Source organism: Idiotropiscis lumnitzeri, chromosome 15 (genome assembly GCF_059441095.1).
Source record: "Idiotropiscis lumnitzeri isolate Australia: NSW breed Sydney's pygmy pipehorse chromosome 15, RoL_Ilum_1.0, whole genome shotgun sequence".
Taxonomy (NCBI): domain Eukaryota; kingdom Metazoa; phylum Chordata; class Actinopteri; order Syngnathiformes; family Syngnathidae; genus Idiotropiscis; species Idiotropiscis lumnitzeri.
This window is the reverse complement of record NC_142405.1, coordinates 10,468,610-10,487,125: the sequence shown is the minus strand read 5'-3', so window position 1 is coordinate 10,487,125 and position 18,516 is coordinate 10,468,610. Positions and strand designations below refer to the sequence as shown.

Here is an 18,516-nt window from a genome sequence, read left to right as displayed (position 1 = left end):
CACCCTGTTCCTGGCTTGGGGGTCACCATTCACAAAGTGTTTTACTTGTCATACTTTTGAGTTTCCAAAACTCTGGGAATTGTTGAGCCATTATGACATTAATGTGCCTTTGAGACGTCCCTATATTAAAAAAAATCATTGAATGAAGTAAATATTAAAAATGCACATTAGTTAAGCTCCCACCCATTTAAAGAAAAACAAATTATCTGAAAAAGACAATCTACGCAAAGAGTAAAATCTGTGAGCTTTAATATAAATATTTATGCTTATGTCTTTGTCCTGTTTTGTTTGTTATGACTGTGCTGCAGGAGGCACAAGCACAGTCGTGTGGCGAATCTCATCCTACCCTGCGCTTATTTGTGCATTATTAATTGTGACACAAGCCTTTGGTTTGTCAGAATGCATTGCAACGTTTTGAGTGCGCCGAATGTGGCCAATGCATGGGTGCTTGCCTCACTCCCGGTGTCACCGTGAGTTGCTTGGCTTTGGGGGTCACTCTATTTAAATTCACTCTGAAAGCAACGTTAGTCATCAGTGGAATGTAGGAGGAGGGGGAACGAGAAGAAGAAGAAGAGATTAATGGAAAAACAGTGCAATAGAAAACAGCGACTGATGTCACTGTTGGCCAAGTGAAAGCAATGAATGGACGAGTCTCAGCCAACATTTGCCAGGAGGGACAACTTTACTACCAGTACTTCTCAAATACCAAATTTAATTTAGAAGATGTGAATTTCTGACATGTGACCCTTGTGATTATTTCAGATTAATTTCCCAAAGAAGCCCAATCTTATTTGATGCTTACCTCAATACACTTTGGGCCAAAACCTTGTACCTCCAAAATAGTCACGTTTCATGAGACCCCCAAAATGGCAAATTTGTTCAACCATTAGCATTGTGTTGTGAACGAGAGCAAACCATTTTCAACACTTTAGATTGGTCAATAATGAGTCTCAAAATGCATTCTGTGATTGACTGGTGACCAATTGGATGTGGTCAGCCGTATGTCCAAAGTTATCCATTATCCTCCAAAACCTTGACGCTTCTGGTAGAAAGCAAAAAATTGGTATGATAATTCTACTAGAACATCTGAAATTTACTCGGGCTTTGCTAAAGGCACATAATCTGCTGCTGACTCATATTTAGAAAAAAAGAGAGAGGCTAACACACCTAAAACAGTGTAATTGCACATGTTGAGGAAAAAAGCTATTCTCAAAAAAAAAAAAAACAGCATTGCAGATAAAAATGTATCTTCTCTACAACCCATCTTATTAAACATGAGTTTAAATGTACTAGATTATTTCTGAACACAGCCACATCCGCAGTGAGAAGAGGGTGTGCACACATGTGCAACCCCATTATTTTGCTTCCTACAAAAATATATTTTTTCCTGTTGCGTTGTCCAAGTCAGAGCTCACAATGATGGTGGAAAAAGTTTTCAAATGGTTCATTTTGGTTTTATTTGTTGTGACAAAATTCTGGCCTTTGAACAGATGCGGTTAGACATTTTAAAGAGAGAGTCAAAACATCAATATGGGCAAGCAATCCAGTGGGAATTGATTGTCTTGATTTATTTGTAAAGCTGTGATTTTTTTTTAATTTACAGTATATATATGGCTGTTTCTAAATGTGAAGCACTTTCTGATTTCTCTATCATCTCACTTATGAAACACAAAGTGGAGGCAAGAGAGAGCTATTCCATCCCTTAACTTCTAAAGAAAGCAAACCAAATATTAAGTGATGAATAGTTTATTTATTTATATTATTATAAATCAAAGTTGAACAGTTTTTGTGAATGTCTGCCACTGCTTTCAAACATCACAGCAACAGGGCACTCAGAATGCATCCCCCCCCCCCCCCCCATACATCCTTCCCGGAACACAGGTAGAGTCCACAGCCTTTGCCCTTTTCGAATAACACTTTGCAGGTTGTTGTCCATAAGGCGACAATTCTTCCATCGTCACACCTCACGCCACCTTCACTTCTCCCAGCCTTTGCCTCCTGGCTGAGTGGGCAACCTGAGCCCCACCAGGCCCGCCACCTCTTCTGGGCCACGTTCTCCCTTTCCGTGGTAAAGGTTGTGCAGGGCTTGGTGGTTCCTGGAAGAGGCCAGCAGACACAGGTATGTTTGTGAGGCATGGAGCGCCTCCTGCTGGGCTCTGCAGTACCTTTCTCCTGTCACCTGCGGGACAAGAGAATCCGTTACAAATAACGGCTTTCATTCATTACAACTGACACGAAAAGAGCATTTGTGGGAGGAGGAAAAAAAAATACTAGGATGTGGCAAATTAACATCACAAGTGACATTAACAACAGATATGCAATCATCACCAGCTTTTCTGAGTCAACATTATTCTGCTTTATCTGCTCAAGCAAGTGATGCTGACATTAATCATTTGGTCCAGTCCTTATGGTTTCGCATATATGTTATATAGTCCCTCTGTCATTTTTGGTGTTTCAGCAAATACACACTGACAGGCTTGAGTCTTCCCCCGAGCTGTTTTGCATCACTGCGCATGCATTCAGCCAGCGTGGTGAGTCTTGTTCTCTCAAGCATTCATAATCAAAGCTTTAAGCCTATATGCTTAACAACCCAAATGCTTCATTTGGGCAGCGTCACTGCATTTGGGTTTATCATCAATCCACTTTCTATTACACTTTTCTTCATTAGGGTCACGGGTGAGCTGGAGCCTTTTCCACCGAACGGGACAAGGAGTGGGATACACCCTGGACTGGACTCAAGTCAATCGCAGGGCACAAAATAACAGACCAGCAACCATTCACACTCACACCTATGAACAATTTGGAGGATTCAATTCATAATTCAACCTGGCTTTAGAAAACCCACACAAGTATAGGGAGAACATGCAAATCCATTAGGCTCTGAACTGTGATGCAAACATCACTGAATCTTCATTCTGCCTCGTTCGGGAAAAGTGAGGGAAAAAAGTAAAAATTGCAACAGGAAAGATACAAATATTTAACATGGATTTGTGAAAAGCATACACACATGTAGTAAGTGTAATTCAATGTAGGAAATAAATAGTACTGTAATTTCAACAGTTAAGATCACACTTATTAGACTTCTCCTTGGGAGAGACCAGATCTTGTTTCTTAAAAAAATTATCCCAACCATTGTTTAAAAGAGAGATTAGGCATGCAATGGGACATTATCCAAATTCACTGAATTGTTAAGAAAAGTCACTATTTACTACAAATAAAATATCTTTGTTAATCTATCCATCTCTGGTAAATCCAGTGACAGGCATAAGAATTGCTATTCCACTGCTGCAGGTGGAATTAGTTACATTACATAGAGTAGTTTGGGGGACATAAATATGTGGTGTGAGGTGACTTAACCCCCACACCCCTCCCACGATGTAAACGTGTGCCTAGGCTCAGCAAAGGTTGGGGAAAAATCTAGTTAATCCTCCATCTGCCTTATCTTGCCATTTTAATATGTAATATATTACATCAGCGATCATGGAAGGAATCTGTGGGAAACAATGAGATGAAGTACAGTAAGTGTAAACTACAGAATCTATTGTCAAATGCCTGTCTGGGACATGGCTTGGCACGGATTGCGATTTTGAATAAATTTAGATCCAGTCCCTAAACTGATGGCAATGCAATGCAACGTGCATGTGCAAGATTAGAGTTTGACTCTGGACTGCAAAGTACGGTACTGCGCTGCTAAGTTAGTTAGCTGTTAGCATGCCCTTGGGTTGCGCTGCTGTCACATTAAACAACAACATATTTTTCAAGGTGGCCATTCACATGCATGATCTATTAAACATTCTTGAGCATGAATATATTTAGACGCATCTAACAAATCGAGGAAAAATACCACTAAATGTGTACTGTTTAAAATAAATTAGCTGGCGGAAGTAGAACAGCAGGAAAGAGAAAACGTGCCTGATTTTTGCGAAATTGATCCGTTACGAAGTTGTACGCCAAAGACTGCTTGTAATTTTGTCCTTGCATGGCCCGCAGTTCTTTGAGAATCCCTCTGTAGACGCGCAAGGAGGACGGTGACGCTGCCATCTTCGAAAAAGTGTTGTGATTGTGGTGAGACGTCTGCGATCGCCAAACCAGACCAACTCAATCAGACGTCGCATCATCGAGCAGTCGTGTTCACCACAGGGCGGCAATGTGTCACCTGTAGATAATCACTTGGATTGCAGACGTCCCCAACATGACTTCGTTTCTTGACGGAGAAAGGAAACGCCCTCGAAATAGACACCTTTCGGTTGACACGTGTGCGCAATGGAGTCATCAAAGTTGGTGCAAACACAATGCTTTGCTTTTGTTGTGTTGCAAACTTGCCACTGTGTTGGTATTGTGCAAACTTACTTTACATTGGAGATTCAAATGAAATCAAAGGAGATGGACATGTATGAAGAGCGTCCCAGCCTTGGGGCTTGTGGGGTATGTAGTAAAAAATTGCACTCCAGCTCACTGCACTTTTGAATAATATGTCTCAAGTAAAAGTAAAAAGCAGTTCATTCAGTGATTACTTCAACCAGAGTATTTAATGAGGTACTCACGACCTGGTGAGTAACGTCGGATGTATGTATTTAGTTTTTAATTAGCACATCAATGTCAAATCGACTAAGATATAAAATAGTAGATGTTAAATGATGTCGAATATTTTTAGAGGTTGAAGTGGCCAAGAGAAGAGATGCACACGTTCATTTCGGTGACAATTGATCACGGTTTTTGGACATTAAGCAACGTTATCTGTTTTACTTAATTAGCCTTCTGAAACAAAACCACTTCAAAAACATTTAGGTGAGTGAGGAAATTCTTCAAATCAAAATGAACACATTTATTACATATTTTAATTTTTTTTTTTGCCAAACGTGTAAATTGGTCGACTAACAGACATTTTCTGGTCGTTTAGTTTGTCCAGTCACTTGTGATTTTGTTGTCCAATCGCCATGATGGATCAGATTATCTTTTACTTATTTTTTTTTTCATCATTTAGAAAATATATATTTTTTAAATTGTCACTTCCAACGCGAATTTCATGAAATGTATCAATTATAAATGCCCCCCCAACTGTGATGCATTTGTTCCATGTGATTTATATTAACAACCACGAAACGTTTGTTCATTCTAGACTTTTTTTGACCCTTGTAACCCATTATAAAAATGCTTAACAGCAAATTGGACATTATTTTTTGAATTTATTAATTTTCTAATTAACTGGCAATAATTGCAATTGTCTGTTTCCGTGTTTAGTAAGCTTTCTAATGCAGGCTTTTGAAAATATGATTAATAGTTATGGAACGTTGATACTCCAGATTTTACGGTCGCAGCTAAATTCTTGACCCCATTGACTTTGCACGAACAAATTGGCCAGAAATTTGTGCATTGTATAGATTTTTAATATTCACAACATGCTTATTATTTGCTCCATAAAGAGGGAAAATAATAATCCGCAGATAAAGAAAACGCTATTAACAACAGTTCTGCCAGCGACAGCTACTGACGAGAGCCTCTAGGGGGAGCCATTCTCTTATCAGTCTGAAACACCACCAGTTGGTTCCTAGACATTTACTGCCTCCCCTCTGCTCGCTTTCTCCCACACTCTTTCAATGAATACTAATGCAGCGAGTGGGCCCACCTCCCTTCCTCCAATCCTTTCGCAGGGATGGGCGGGAGAGGGGAGACAGAGCAATTCCAGCTTCACATCTTTTCCTCATGAGGCAGGCAGTGCTTGACTTGCAGCAGCCCCCTTGTACGCCTTTTTTTCCTCCCACTGTGTGTTGCTGCTGCAACAATGTCTAACCTGTGTGAGTGGCACCACACGTCCAAGCAGAGTTGAAGGACGGAGGACACCTGTGCCTGCTTTTTCCCCCCCATCTGGATGGGAATCTTTTTTTTGCGGAGGTGGGAGAGAAGAAAGCAGAAGGAAGCCGGGGAAGGGGAACAACTGGCACTAGCCAATCCCCCCTTCCACACATAAACTGGAGACGACGGAGGCCGCTGGAGTATTTGCTTTTATCTTTCGTTTTCTCTTCTTTTTTTTCCTCATCGCGCTGCTGGGAGGTGCTTTGTCTGTTCATTTGCTGGCTCTCTCACTTCTCTGTCTCCTCATCTATTTTGCCATCTACCTGGTCAACAATTTTTTCTATTTATGAGCCAACCAAGGAGAGTGAGAGAGACGGGAAAGAAGAGAGAGGAAGGGGACCCCCCCTTTTTTATCATTTTTTTTAAAATCCCCTCTTCATTCATTCTGTCTCCCCTCTCAATTGCTTTCACCTCCAGCCCTTTCTTTCCCAGTGCAGCCCACGCTCCCCCCCCTCCCTTCGCTGCCTCCTCCTCTCTATGCTACTCATTGTCCAGTCCTAACTTTGGATACTTTTTGAATCCAGCAAAAGTGCTAATTCCTTTCCCAACTATGAAGACATTTTAATCGGCTCCCCTCTCTTTTGTACTTTTTTTTACTTTTGTACCTTTCTCTATTTCCCGCTCCCATCCCCTCCTCCTTCCATCCTATGCATCCTTTTATGGGCGCTTCTTAAATCTAACCATAGGTAGGTTCTATTTAGCGTTTAGTGTCTGTCCCCCAGTCTTGTTTTCTTGTGTCAGTGTTGTTTTTGAAGGTCTGTCGCTGTGCATTTGCTATGCACACCTTGACACACACGCACCCACACACACTTGGACTGCCATTGACATATTCTTGCCTCCATATCGTTCTGTTCTATTTTTTTTGTTCTGTTCGACTACAATCACAGCCCTGTGTCATCAAGCAAGGACCGCCTCCTCCTGCCATCGTCATCAAACCTCATTCCGGCAGTGTTGTCTTTCCTGTGTCACTGCACAAAAAGTCCGCCTCTTGTGCCTTCATTAAAACATGGAAAATGTCTCACGCCTTCCTCCTCCCATGTGCCACCGTGCTCTATAAGAGTCGTCATCCAACATCCCCGACATCTGTTCAGTGGAGGACATATTCATCATTAGAGATCATCGATTTTGGAATTGAAACGAGGTTTATGTTCAAGTTGCTAACGTGAAGGTCAAACAGTTTGCATGCATAGTTGTCGACGAGCATTGTGTGTTCATTTTGGCTGTCATCTGTCTTTCTACATTCTTCTGTGTCCGCCCCCCCTACGCCTCCAAGTCTCATCTCCCCCCCACCCACGTTCCATCTCATATTGCTCTCAACTGACTCGTTCCCACACAGACTGACACAAGCTTTGAAAGAGAATGGACTAGAAGAAAAAAAAAAAGCCTTGATCATGCCGAGGATTTTTTTTTTTTTAAAGCCTTTTTTCCCGTTCTAATTATCAGTATTTCTAGTCCCTTTGCTACATTCTGACATCTTCAATCATCTATTTTCCATCTTTTCATATCCACCATCTCACTATGTGAGCCACAGATTGAATTTATTTTGCTCATCAGGCATCTTAAAAAAATGTCACGTCCAGCCACATCAGCTTGGTCTTGCTTGGTATCAGAATAGTTGCTTTTCTTTTGGCGGGGCTGGGATGCAATTGTAAGATGTCATTTATTATTATTACAGTACAAGGAACAGATGGTTAATTATTATTTTTTTTTCTAAGTAAACCGGTTGGTGGATAATTAAGGATAATTTTCATTGTGTGTGTCTGAGAGAGAGTGCCAGTGTGTTATGTGTTAGTTGCACAGATGCATAACAACCCATCGATGCATAGAAAAGTGAAGCCAATCACACAACTCATTTTGTTGTCCACCTCGTTTTTTTTTCTATTCCCACTTTCCCCTCCACTAGAGGAGGTTTAGTATTTCCTCTGCCCAGCACATGAAGAGAATGACAAGTCGGACTATTGGGAAACTGTTACCCCCATAAGGGCACACTTGGATGGAGCAGGTTTTTTTTTCTGTGGAAATACCTTTTCTAAATCCTGGATATTTGATTCCAAATGTAAAAAAAATATATACAAAAAACAAACTGACACGTGATTTTCTTTTTTTGGGGGGGTGCAAATGGACTGTAGCTGCTTTGACGTATTCATCGTTTCCTTTGTGGGATTTCACTTATGGATTGAAGACCCAAGCAGCATCATCGTCTAATCAATAACCTAACACTGATTTATTCGATTGCTCCAGCCAACATAGTTGATTAAGTATCTTATTTTTTTGTGTGCAATAGGTGAGTACACCGCTTGGAATTCACTCATGCTGATTTTTCTTTCTTGTATTGCCTTGGACAATGATTGAATATAAAAAAATATTTAGTCAGTTATTATTCAATATTTGTGTACTCGTTTACGTGTGTGTGTGTGTGTGTGTGTGTGTGAGAGAGAGAGAGAGAGAGAGAGAGACAGATGACTGTTGAAGTTAGATATTTCTATTAAATTAATTTTTTAAAAATTGTTTAACCGCAAGGGATGTAAACATTTAGTTTGGTTCCTACCATCAACCCCATTAACACTTATCCAGACTCATCGAAGCAAATTCAGTATTTTTTGCGTGCTTAATTATTTGCAATGCCTAATAAAATGATATCCATAAATAGACATTCACGAGCATGCGCTCAATGCAAGCATTTTATTTGCTAAAAGAAATGCAGAGTGTGAGAGTAATTGCTTCCCATTGAGTGAGATGTCGACTGTGTCAGATGCAAAATGTCCATTCACACCCACTCATACTTTGACAGACACACACACCCATGCTCACTCGCTCGCACACCCACCGAGAGAGTCACAAACATCCATCAAAGGTTCAGCGGTGATTGACCCCTTTTCTCTGATTAACTCTCCAGTCGTTGACATCGGTTTGGAATTATACTGCGTGTGGGTGTGCGTGTTTGTCAGCAGTCAAGGTTATGACTGCACCTGGGAAATTCACCTGGGACCTGCTCTCATAACGTAGGATCATTACCAATTGTGCTCGGGTGTGTAGGCGCGCATGTGACCCTCGGAGCCGGTGTACGGCTGGATCATTGAAAAGCAAATTTGTCTGGCGACGCCGTCACATCTGCCATGATGCAAAATGGACGTTTGGAGTGCAAACTCCGCTGTGCCTCTGTGACACATGGCTCAACACGGCCTTTCAAGTGTAACGAGACAGAGAATGCAGAGACTTTGTGATGTGGTTCAAATTAGTTTCCCGGAATTTGACGGTGACTGGGATGCGAATGTTATGTCCCACTTCCAGGAGACTGTTTAAATTGAAAACAGAAGAAATAATGGCAATAGCGTTTTGAAGCTTGATGACAGCACTGAAAGTCCATTCTGGTAAACACAGAAAATAAAAAAGACATTCATATATAGCAGGTGTGGGCACACTGCGGCCCCGGGGCCACATGCGGCCCGTTAAATATTTTAATCCGGCCCGCCAAATTTGAGAAAAATTAACTGAATAAACCTTAAGTTTTATTTTCTAAATAGTTTATCCAAAGACATATATATTGTTGTAATGCTTTTGTTCACTTTTCATTTAAAATGAAATGTATTTATTATTTTATTAAATGTAAATGTATTAACACATCTGGTCCAGCCCCTCTGTCAAATTTTAGAACCCATTGTGGCCCGCCGATCAAAACGTTTGCCCACCCCTGATATATAGGAACCATGACAATTTACACAAAACACATCCTACATCACCATGTATGAAATTGAAAAGACCCAGAATTGAAAGAAAAGCAATCTGTGTCGCCTTTCAGTGAGCCGTTGCCATCTACTGGCCTGGCATGCTCATGACGACAGTTTCCGGTTATGCAAGTCTCTGATTGAACATCGTCATCTTTATGTAAGTCGCTTGTAAAACATCAAAGCTGAAACGTGAGACATTTTAGAAAACTGTTGTGTGAATGCATCTTATACAGGGGGTCTGAGGAGTGACGTGCAGGTGATGCTGCAGTCCTTCAGCCGAGAGCGTCTGGTTGAGAAATTGTAGGAATGTTGGCTTCCATTTCATTAGAGAGGACTTTTGTTTTGCTGAATTGGACGCAGTTGATTGCTTTTGTGATTCTCGTCACGCATGAGAACTGCTTCACCTGCGGTTTATTGCCTCGGTCATAATTTGAAGGGTGCGAAATTATTGCCGAGTATAACATTGGTGTTAATGTGTTGATCTTTGGTGTATCTCAGAAAATGACCAAATGATGACTTGTTAGAATTAGCACAATTAATTTGGAAATACTTTCTATTATATTACAGCCTATTAAAGCAACCTCACAAAAAAATCATCCTAGGACCAGAGAAATCTTCGTAAGTACCTTGATAATCTAGTGAAACCAAAAAGGCTAACCATTTCAAACTTTTGACATTTGCACTCTTCTACTGTCTGTGCCCCACCACATGATGAACTCGTTTTTCTTTCATCGTGTTAAACATAGTTGGAGGGTGATGCTCGTAGAACATTGAGCTTCTTTGTTATTGTTCAGTAAGACTGTGTTTTGTCTTTGCAGAAAAATTGTATGTCATAATGGACACCCCTGGCACTGTTTAGTGTTTAAAAAGTGCTCTAGAAGGTTATGTGGGAAAGAAGTGTGCCTGAAGAGCCTTCATAGACATGATCTTCATTGATAAACAGGCCAAGAGGGGCGACGGCAGGAGAATACTAATCTCTTGCTGCTTCCTTTTTCCTCCCCGCGTTCTTCCTATGAGACGTATCACATGTCGGGGTCTGAGTACTAGATCAGCCTTAATTAAACCAGCACAAATTGAGTGCTTGGCTACGCGGGGCAGCTTGGAGAAAAAAAAAAAAAAAACCTGAGAAGAATTTGTCGTCTTAAATGAATGATTACATCTGCAGCGCTACATGGAACGTTAGTCTTCCGTGTGTCTTGCTCGGTGATTAAAGCTTATGTGGGACAAGGAGCCAACTTAAAACCCAAATCTGGATTTTATTGGCACACTCTCTTCAAGCAGACAGAATATGGGTCATAATCTAATATAAAAAGGCTGCTCAATAATTCATCAGAGCTGATTAAAAGACTCGTATCGATGCAGACGCTGTCCGTGTGAAAAGATGCGCCGACTCGGAGTTGGCTTAAATGCGACATTTAAGATCTTTTGTGGCAAAAAAGAGCCAGGATGTTTCTAAGTGAGCTGCATTGGTCTGATTTCATGTTTCTAGCTCATGTCGCGTACACGCGTTGTTGTTTGTGTGACGCGACACGCGGCTTTGTGTGCGGCCCATCGATTAAATATGAAAAGAACAATCTGTTACCCCGCAGCCGTGTGTTTATTATTCATTGACGTATGTAAATGAATATTCTCTTCACCCAAAGTATGGCCCGCACTCTCCTGCTCTGACAGCTTTTGAGAGTGTGCGGTGCAGTTTGGCAAAATGAACATGAGTGTCCACTTTGCTCACTTGAGATAATGTTTGGACTTCTTCCAAGGTTCAACGCGTCTGACCTAAAAATGTGGTCTGTAAGTGTGCATTTAATAGGATGACCGCAATCTTATCAATCTGCTCTTAACAAAATCCTGGATTTAACCCCCCCCCCCCCCCCGAATTAATTTTTCTTAAGGCCGTGCTTGACAATAGGTTGCATTTACTGGCATGCCTTTCCAAAGATGTGCCTTTTTCTATGTGAGCAGTGGTCGCGCCATTTGGCGTTCTTCCGCCGTCTTTCTACTTTCAATTCTAGTTAATCATGTGTAATTTTCGACCACATTGTGGCGGATCAAAGAGAGAGAACTTTCACAGCGATAAGAAAATGAAGCTGTGCAGCCTGCACAAGAAAGTGCTGACTGCCAGGCACTCCAACTCCCGATAAATGATAGGATGACAACGTCAACTTGACGAGCTATAGATAAAGTCAGAAATGAAGACTTGAGCAGCCTTTTGTGAGGAATGCTACACCATATGTGGCATAGAGGTATTAAGAAAACCCAAAAAGAAAATAAAAAAAAATCATCCTCATGTTTCAGAATTATCTTTACAAAATGTTTATAACTTGAATATCTATACTAAAAAAATATTTATATGTTGGTATTTTTGGAATGAATGGTAGTTTGTTTGTTGAGAGTGTTAACCTTGTTGATATCAAGAAAATAACAGAAAAAGTTTGATTTAATGACAAACAAACAAAAAAACCCTCTCTGATTTATTCAGGGTCAGAAATTTATTTTCGTTTGATCTGTTCTGGATGGTGCCTTTAGTCACAATTATGAATAAATCCCATTTAGTTCTCTTGTATCCAGATAAATGCTGGGTCATGGTGATTGCTGAGACATTTATAAAGATTGTAGGTTGTCGCCACACACCCGCTGACTTTGCAGGTGATGAATTAAAGCCTTGGCGGAATCGGTCATTTGAGTCGTCAGGATGAAAAAATAGAACCGAATGTCTCGCCAAAGCCGAAGACTATCTGTAGCTCCGATTCAAAGGCTGCAACCCTTCGGAAGACGTTGCATCCAAAAACAGCGTTTATCCTTGTTAAATGGGACATTTAACACATTTGATCTGAAGGGCTTCTTCACGGGACATGCTCACCAGAGAAATACAAAAACTCAACTCTGATTGGCTGGCGAAGCATTACAAAGCGCTTTCATTCGGATGGAAATTAGGAAACATCCCACTAGTAGACTTCTACAGACTTATAGAATGTGTTTTAAAGTGGGTTCAGGCGCTCTTGGCTGCTCTTTTGCAGCATTCTCAGATTTATGATGTTGTCCTTTCATTTGTCAGCCATGCATATGAGCTATGCATATGCAGATTTGATAGAAGCCACTTATTAATATAACGTCGGGGGGTTGTTGGCGATGAAAGTGGAGACAATTTAATGCGACTGTACATCTGGAGCAAGTGTGTAATTTACCCGATTGGGCTGGTTTGCCTTTTTGAGTCCGCTCAGCAGTTTTAGCCTTCGCCAATATACTCATGCGCATTCACACGCACGCACGCACAAGCACACGCTTTACTACAGGGAGTTATGAGATGCAGTTAAACAGATTAAGGCTGAATGTTGCTGTGTTTTTTTTATGTCTAGAAGTGGCCTTCACTTTGTTTTTCCATTTTCTCTTAAACTAAATAACACAATGGGGAACTGTTTCCAAATAACCAAATTGACTTGAGTTTCTTAGCTCTTTCTTAGTGAATAAATCTTAAGGTCCGCAGGTCAAATGTTGCATTGGACACTAAAGGCTCTTGAAAGCGTCTGTGACCCCCTCGTAACCCTCTGTCCTCCTTGTTTCTCTTTTAAAACAGCAGACTGGCAGACATCAGCTCGGTGGGGCAAAGAGGAGAAGAGAAAAGAAGCTGCTCCCGTGGAGTACATTTACCTTGAAATTGCTGCTTTTCCCCTTTAAATTGCTGTGAGTTCTCTAAGATAAATCACGCACGTCATCCCGAATGGACTCTTAAAAAGTTATCTAGCAACTTCCTCGGCTTTTCATTCTGAAATATAATATGTATTTATTTAATTAAAGCCTGTTTACTAATCATGCCGAGAGGCGCACTGGCGGAACAAGGGGGGCTGCAGGGGCACTGGTCCCCCCCTGAAATATGTCAAGTTCCAGGGCAGATTTTTTACTTTTTGGCTATTTTTTAAAATTTATTTTGGGATTTCTGTTTCACATTAGTCACCGTCCACTGTAACAAACATGTTTAATGTTTATCAGTGTTTTCTGAAGATTTATTTGGCTTTGTAATATTTTTATTTTTTGCTTTGATCCCCTCATGGCCCACCCAAAGAAACAAATACTAGCTCCACTCCAAAGGTGTAATTTAATTAATCATGAAGGCGAGTGCACCTAGTGATAAAGCACTGCCGTTTAAAAAAGAATTTACTCCTCCAAATGTTTTTTTTTTTCCCCAGTTAAACTCATCTTTCTATTAATTGGCTGATAATGTTGACAGATGGTATCATCAAAGTTTATGAGATGCGCTTGTTCACTGAAACTATCCTTTCTTTGCACAGTCATTCATAATCACAGTGACGTGACATTACAAATAACACCTCTGACTGATTGAATACCAGATAAGTTAATTGCCTCTTGATGATGAATACTAAAACAAATACTGGTCACAATATGCACCCACTGATGACAATGTTAAGCACTCCTGCGCAATCTAATAAAACCTGGAACTTGAAATGGAAGGCGTTATGCTTAATGTAATTAGTGTTTATGCCCCACGGTTAAAATGTGAACTAGAAGGGAATGATAACTACTGGAAGGACCTAGACCAGGGTTGGGCAAACTTTTTGATTTGTGGGCCACAATGGGTTCTAAAATTTGACAGAGGGGCCGGACCAGGAACAGAAGGATGGAGTGTTTTGGTAACCTCACTTCATCGTAGAAAAAAACAATTTAATTTTAAATAAAAATGAACAAAAGCAATACAACAAAATATCTGTCTTTGACACCCCACAGTATTTAGAAAAAAATAAAACATTAGCAAGGTTTATTCATTTAATTTTTTTTTCAAGTTCGGCGGGCCGGATTAAAACATTTAACGGGCCGCATGTGGCCCCCGGGCCATAGTTTGCCCACACCTGACCTAGTCATAGTAGTTTGGAGTATCCCAGGAGCAATATGTGGCCTTTTTGGAATCTTGTGGGCAGAAGGCGCTTCCAGACGACTGCACTGCTTTTTCTAGGTTGATCTGAGAGACGGGCAGTAGAGTACTTGGAATGTCCTTTGGAAAGTCAACAATAGTGTGAATTCCATTAATATGTTCAGTTTTTCTCTCAAGTGTAGAAACCATCTTCGCTTATAATGCATCTGTGTTATATATCCAGCTCCCCAAGTATGGAGTTTTTAAGTTAGTTGCCAGTGATCAATAATCATCTCATCTCTTGTGTTGCTTGTAGTGCAGCCTCCCTCAGTCTGAGGCTATGAGAGGGAGAGAGGAGGCCCAGGCTGCGCCATCATGCTACTTCTGAGACAAGGGGATGAGAGTTTGGCTCACAAAACACAAGGTAAGACAAAAGTGATGCATGGAGCGTCCGTTGAAGGCCAGGTGTTCTGCGAGCAAGTGCGTCTTATCTCGCCGCTTTGTTTGTACGTCTGCAGCTCTCCTACGCGTGTGACTCCGGTAAAGCGCATTGATGGATGGTTCTAAGTCCCACAGCGTTCTTTCTTCCGTATCTCGCCGTGTGCTTAAAGGTTAGGATCAAGGTTCAAGGTGGAATTTACAGATGAGTGGTTTGATCCCGGGTTTTTTAGCACCATGCGCACTTTGATCAATGCCACTTCACCTGATCCAGCACCTATCGACCATCGCCTTCGTTTGCATGACGCTTCAGCCACTGATGAGGCAGTTAAAGGATTTGTTGAATGTCCGCCCGTTGATGTGCGTTGTGTGGCCTTTCGCTGTCTGTTTGCGTTCTGTAATTCATGTGGTGTATGAAAGAAAGAAAGGTTATCTTTTTGTGTTATAAGAAGTAATTCCTTTTTAGCCCTGGGCCGAATTGCACAGATTGAGCTCAAAAGCGGCCATTATCACACTAAGCGCTTTTTATTTTTTTTGTTTTTCTCACAAATTAACCTCCTCATTCTTTTGAAAAAAAAAAATGCATGTTCTAAATTATTTATTTATTTTACACCACATGCATCTCTCTAGTGTCCTCCCATGAACTGTTAATCAGCTGTAATGTACAAGAAATCGAGCCACTGCGGAGGAGCAAGAGTTTTTCTTTTTTTTTCTTTCAAAGTTGGGATGGAAATTGACAGAGTGTGCACACATTACAGCACACCAACAAGGCAGCCTTCGCACACTTCCTCCTATTACTTAATCGTCTGCCTTGGCCGGCTGCAGGGGGACGGCGGTACGGCGCGGTAATGAAGTGCCTCTGCCTCGGCCCTGTGTCATTAGCTGAAAGTCACACATCTCCATCGGCTAATGCTGACGTTGCACCGCGCCTACTACCGGCTTACATCATGAGACATTACCATATAGTTGAATTAACTGCGCCGTTGCATCGCATAAACGGTCATCCTCGTTCCTAGGAGGGAAAAAAAGTGGCACTCATGGTGGGATTTTAGACCTTTAGGCTTCTTTAGTCTGGTCTGAGCGTACAAGAATTTCGCAATTGGTAAATGAAAAAAACTTACAAGCCTTAATCATGAAATTACTTTTGATGAAAGTAACCTCGTTACTCCGTTGAGTCATTCGCAATGAATAAGCACAGACTGTAAAGCCCATTTTAGGTTGAAGCTTTTATTTAAGGGGTTCTCAAACTGGTGTCCGGGGGCCCTCCAGGATCCATGGGTAGTAGTTTGGTGGTCCGCAAAATAATTTGCAATAAATTGTTTATATAGTTTAAAAAGTGCGTATGTAAATGTAGGGGCTGGTGCTGTGATCCAACTAAATTAATGACTCAATTACTCCTCCCTACTTTAGCTTATAAGTTTTATTCCCCGAAATTTATTTCCCTGAAAAATTATGAATTTGCTTTCGTAACATGATGATTTTGTTCTAAAATAGGCATCTTTTAAATCCCCATCTCATTTAGGGGCATACACTGAAGCAGGGCCCTCCATTAAGCCTTTTAACTGCTTTAGTAACCTTAGGCAGAGACTCATAAGGAAGTCAATATTACAAACCGTTAACAGCTTCTGCTGAAATGCAGATTACCGAGATCCAATTATCAACTTTGTCAATGGAGCGCTTCATCAAAAAGCTTTTTTTATTCCCTAATGGGACCAATAGTTCTTGGCTGACGCACATTCAATGAGGGGAAAATATGATTTGGACCCGAGCAAGCTGGTCTCTAGTGAACTAGCCTGCCTTTTTAACAAACGCTGTATTACTGACAAGCATACAAGCCCAAAATGATTCATGCACCTGACACCTTTTGAGATCAAGATATTTATTTGTTGAATAGGTATTTTCTAAAATAAGCATAGTTCAGTTCAGCAATAATCATTGTCCTGGCGATCAGGGGATTCTTCTTTCCAAACTGTTGGAAATGTTACATTTTCAAGCCCAGCCAGGTTGATTATTGATAAATGTTTCTTTGTGCTTTGTGATGATGCAATGCACAGCTGTTGCTTGAATCTGTTTAAAAATGACATGTCATTATCACACTATTTGTATTAATGATACGTATCACCTATCTTTTCTGAGAGTCAGCCTGGTTTCTTTGCAAGTTGGCATGACAATATCACTTGTTACCAAGATTTTGGAGTACGTCTTGTGTAGTCCCTTTCGATTAAGTGGTCATTTGAAATTACAGTGAACCTGCTTGGTGGGTTCATGTGCTTTTCGATACCTATTGCTGTGGAAAAGCAGCAAATACACAGGGGCTCATTACGACCCTCTTATTTTTCATCATGCACTACAGTGGTGCTTTGGCTGATGAATTGCACAAATTTAGGAGCTTTTTGAGTTATGAACCATCGATTAGTTATGAGCGGACATCAGATATGCTGCAGCAAAAAATAAAAAAATAAAAAAAATAAATAGAAATAATACACAGTTACTGATGCACTTTTAAGCTATTTATTAACTAGAAATGCAATAAAATACAAATTCAAATCAGGAAAACTTGCAACAACAAAAAAAAAATCCTCCTGCCCTTCGGATAACCCCTCAGCTTCATCCTGTGATCTTGAGGGGCTCATAATACTCATTGCATTGAAATAAACACATGGGAAATGGTCAACGAGAGCTCCCGACGCCACTCACTCTGACACATAATTTTTGTCTAAATTTCACTTTGTAGAACTACCATAGATTATATCTTAACATTCACTTTTTTAGCTTTAGTTGAAGCTACCAAACGAATTAAACAAGTCAAGACGCCAGTGTATTTTTTTGAATTTTTAACTTTTTTTTTTTAAATTTTATTTTTGTATTTTTTTTTTAAACAGAAGTATCAACAATCCAGCTATTTAGCCTTTGTGTGTGGTTGTTTTCAGTCCATATGGAAGTCCATAATTCTGCTCATATTTCAGGTTCAGAAGAAACAAATACACTGTACGCTGACTGCCAAAGAAATTATTCAATTGTATCCCCATTACCATGATGTTTAAAAATGTTCGACTGCTCTGAAATATTAATAGGATTCTTCATCATGTCATTCCCTTCATTAACTGAGAGCGCTACACATTTTTCTACAGAATCCACTTTACAGTGAATTATGCGTCATCATTAATATCCAGTTTGAATAATATACCTTAAATACTCAATTTTTATTTGGAATGACAACCGTGGGCTAAGTATTTATTGTCCGTATTTTTCATCTTTTGATAAACTGTCTTCAGGGCAGTGTGGCCTTCTCGTGCTAAATGTGCCGATTTTGAATTTTTCTTTAAATAGACACCATACTTAATTAATGCTTATTACAAATTGTATTTAAAGCAAAGGGGACATGCATATGAGGAAGGGGGGGGCATGGAACATGTTTCAGCGTTTCCTTGTAGGGGATGGGGAGTACAAAGTACCCCAGCGACTGAATGCACTTGTTCGTTTGTCAAAAAGACAAAACTTCTGATGTGCACGTGCTTCGTTTTTTGTCACTGTGGGGGGAGTTTAGCAGCAGTCTGGGCATATCTCATTCGATCAATAACTATTCAAAGAAACTTTCAGGCACAGCAAACTCTTCTTTCTCTGGAAATATTTCTC

At 40.5% G+C, this 18,516-nt stretch overlaps 2 protein-coding genes across 3 annotated transcripts in view; one reads left to right on the top strand and one right to left on the bottom strand.

Annotated features, from left to right (window-relative positions):
• Positions 1 to 1,475: 1,475 nt before the first annotated feature.
• Positions 1,476 to 4,191, bottom strand: fmc1 (formation of mitochondrial complex V assembly factor 1). The gene is made up of 2 exons (XM_088316334.1): positions 3,913 to 4,191; positions 1,476 to 2,179 (listed from the first exon to the last, which is right to left on the bottom strand). The coding sequence occupies exons 1-2, from the start codon at positions 4,039 to 4,041 to the stop codon at positions 1,976 to 1,978; spliced, it is 333 nt and encodes a 110-aa protein (XP_088172460.1). The 5' UTR covers positions 4,042 to 4,191; the 3' UTR covers positions 1,476 to 1,975.
• Positions 4,192 to 5,713: 1,522 nt separating this feature from the next.
• Positions 5,714 to 18,516, top strand: part of grin2ba (glutamate receptor, ionotropic, N-methyl D-aspartate 2B, genome duplicate a) — a 100,636-nt gene continuing 87,833 nt past the window's right edge. Inside the window, exons 1-3 of one of the 2 annotated variants that reach the window (XM_088316333.1) lie at positions 5,714 to 6,539; positions 13,153 to 13,259; positions 14,759 to 14,866. In XM_088316333.1, the coding sequence (XP_088172459.1) occupies positions 14,840 to 14,866 (27 nt within the window). In that variant the 5' untranslated portion in view covers positions 5,714 to 6,539; positions 13,153 to 13,259; positions 14,759 to 14,839. Of the gene's footprint in view, positions 6,540 to 13,152; positions 13,260 to 14,758; positions 14,867 to 18,516 lie in introns of those variants that run through there. The other variant, XM_088316332.1, reaches the window with a different exon arrangement.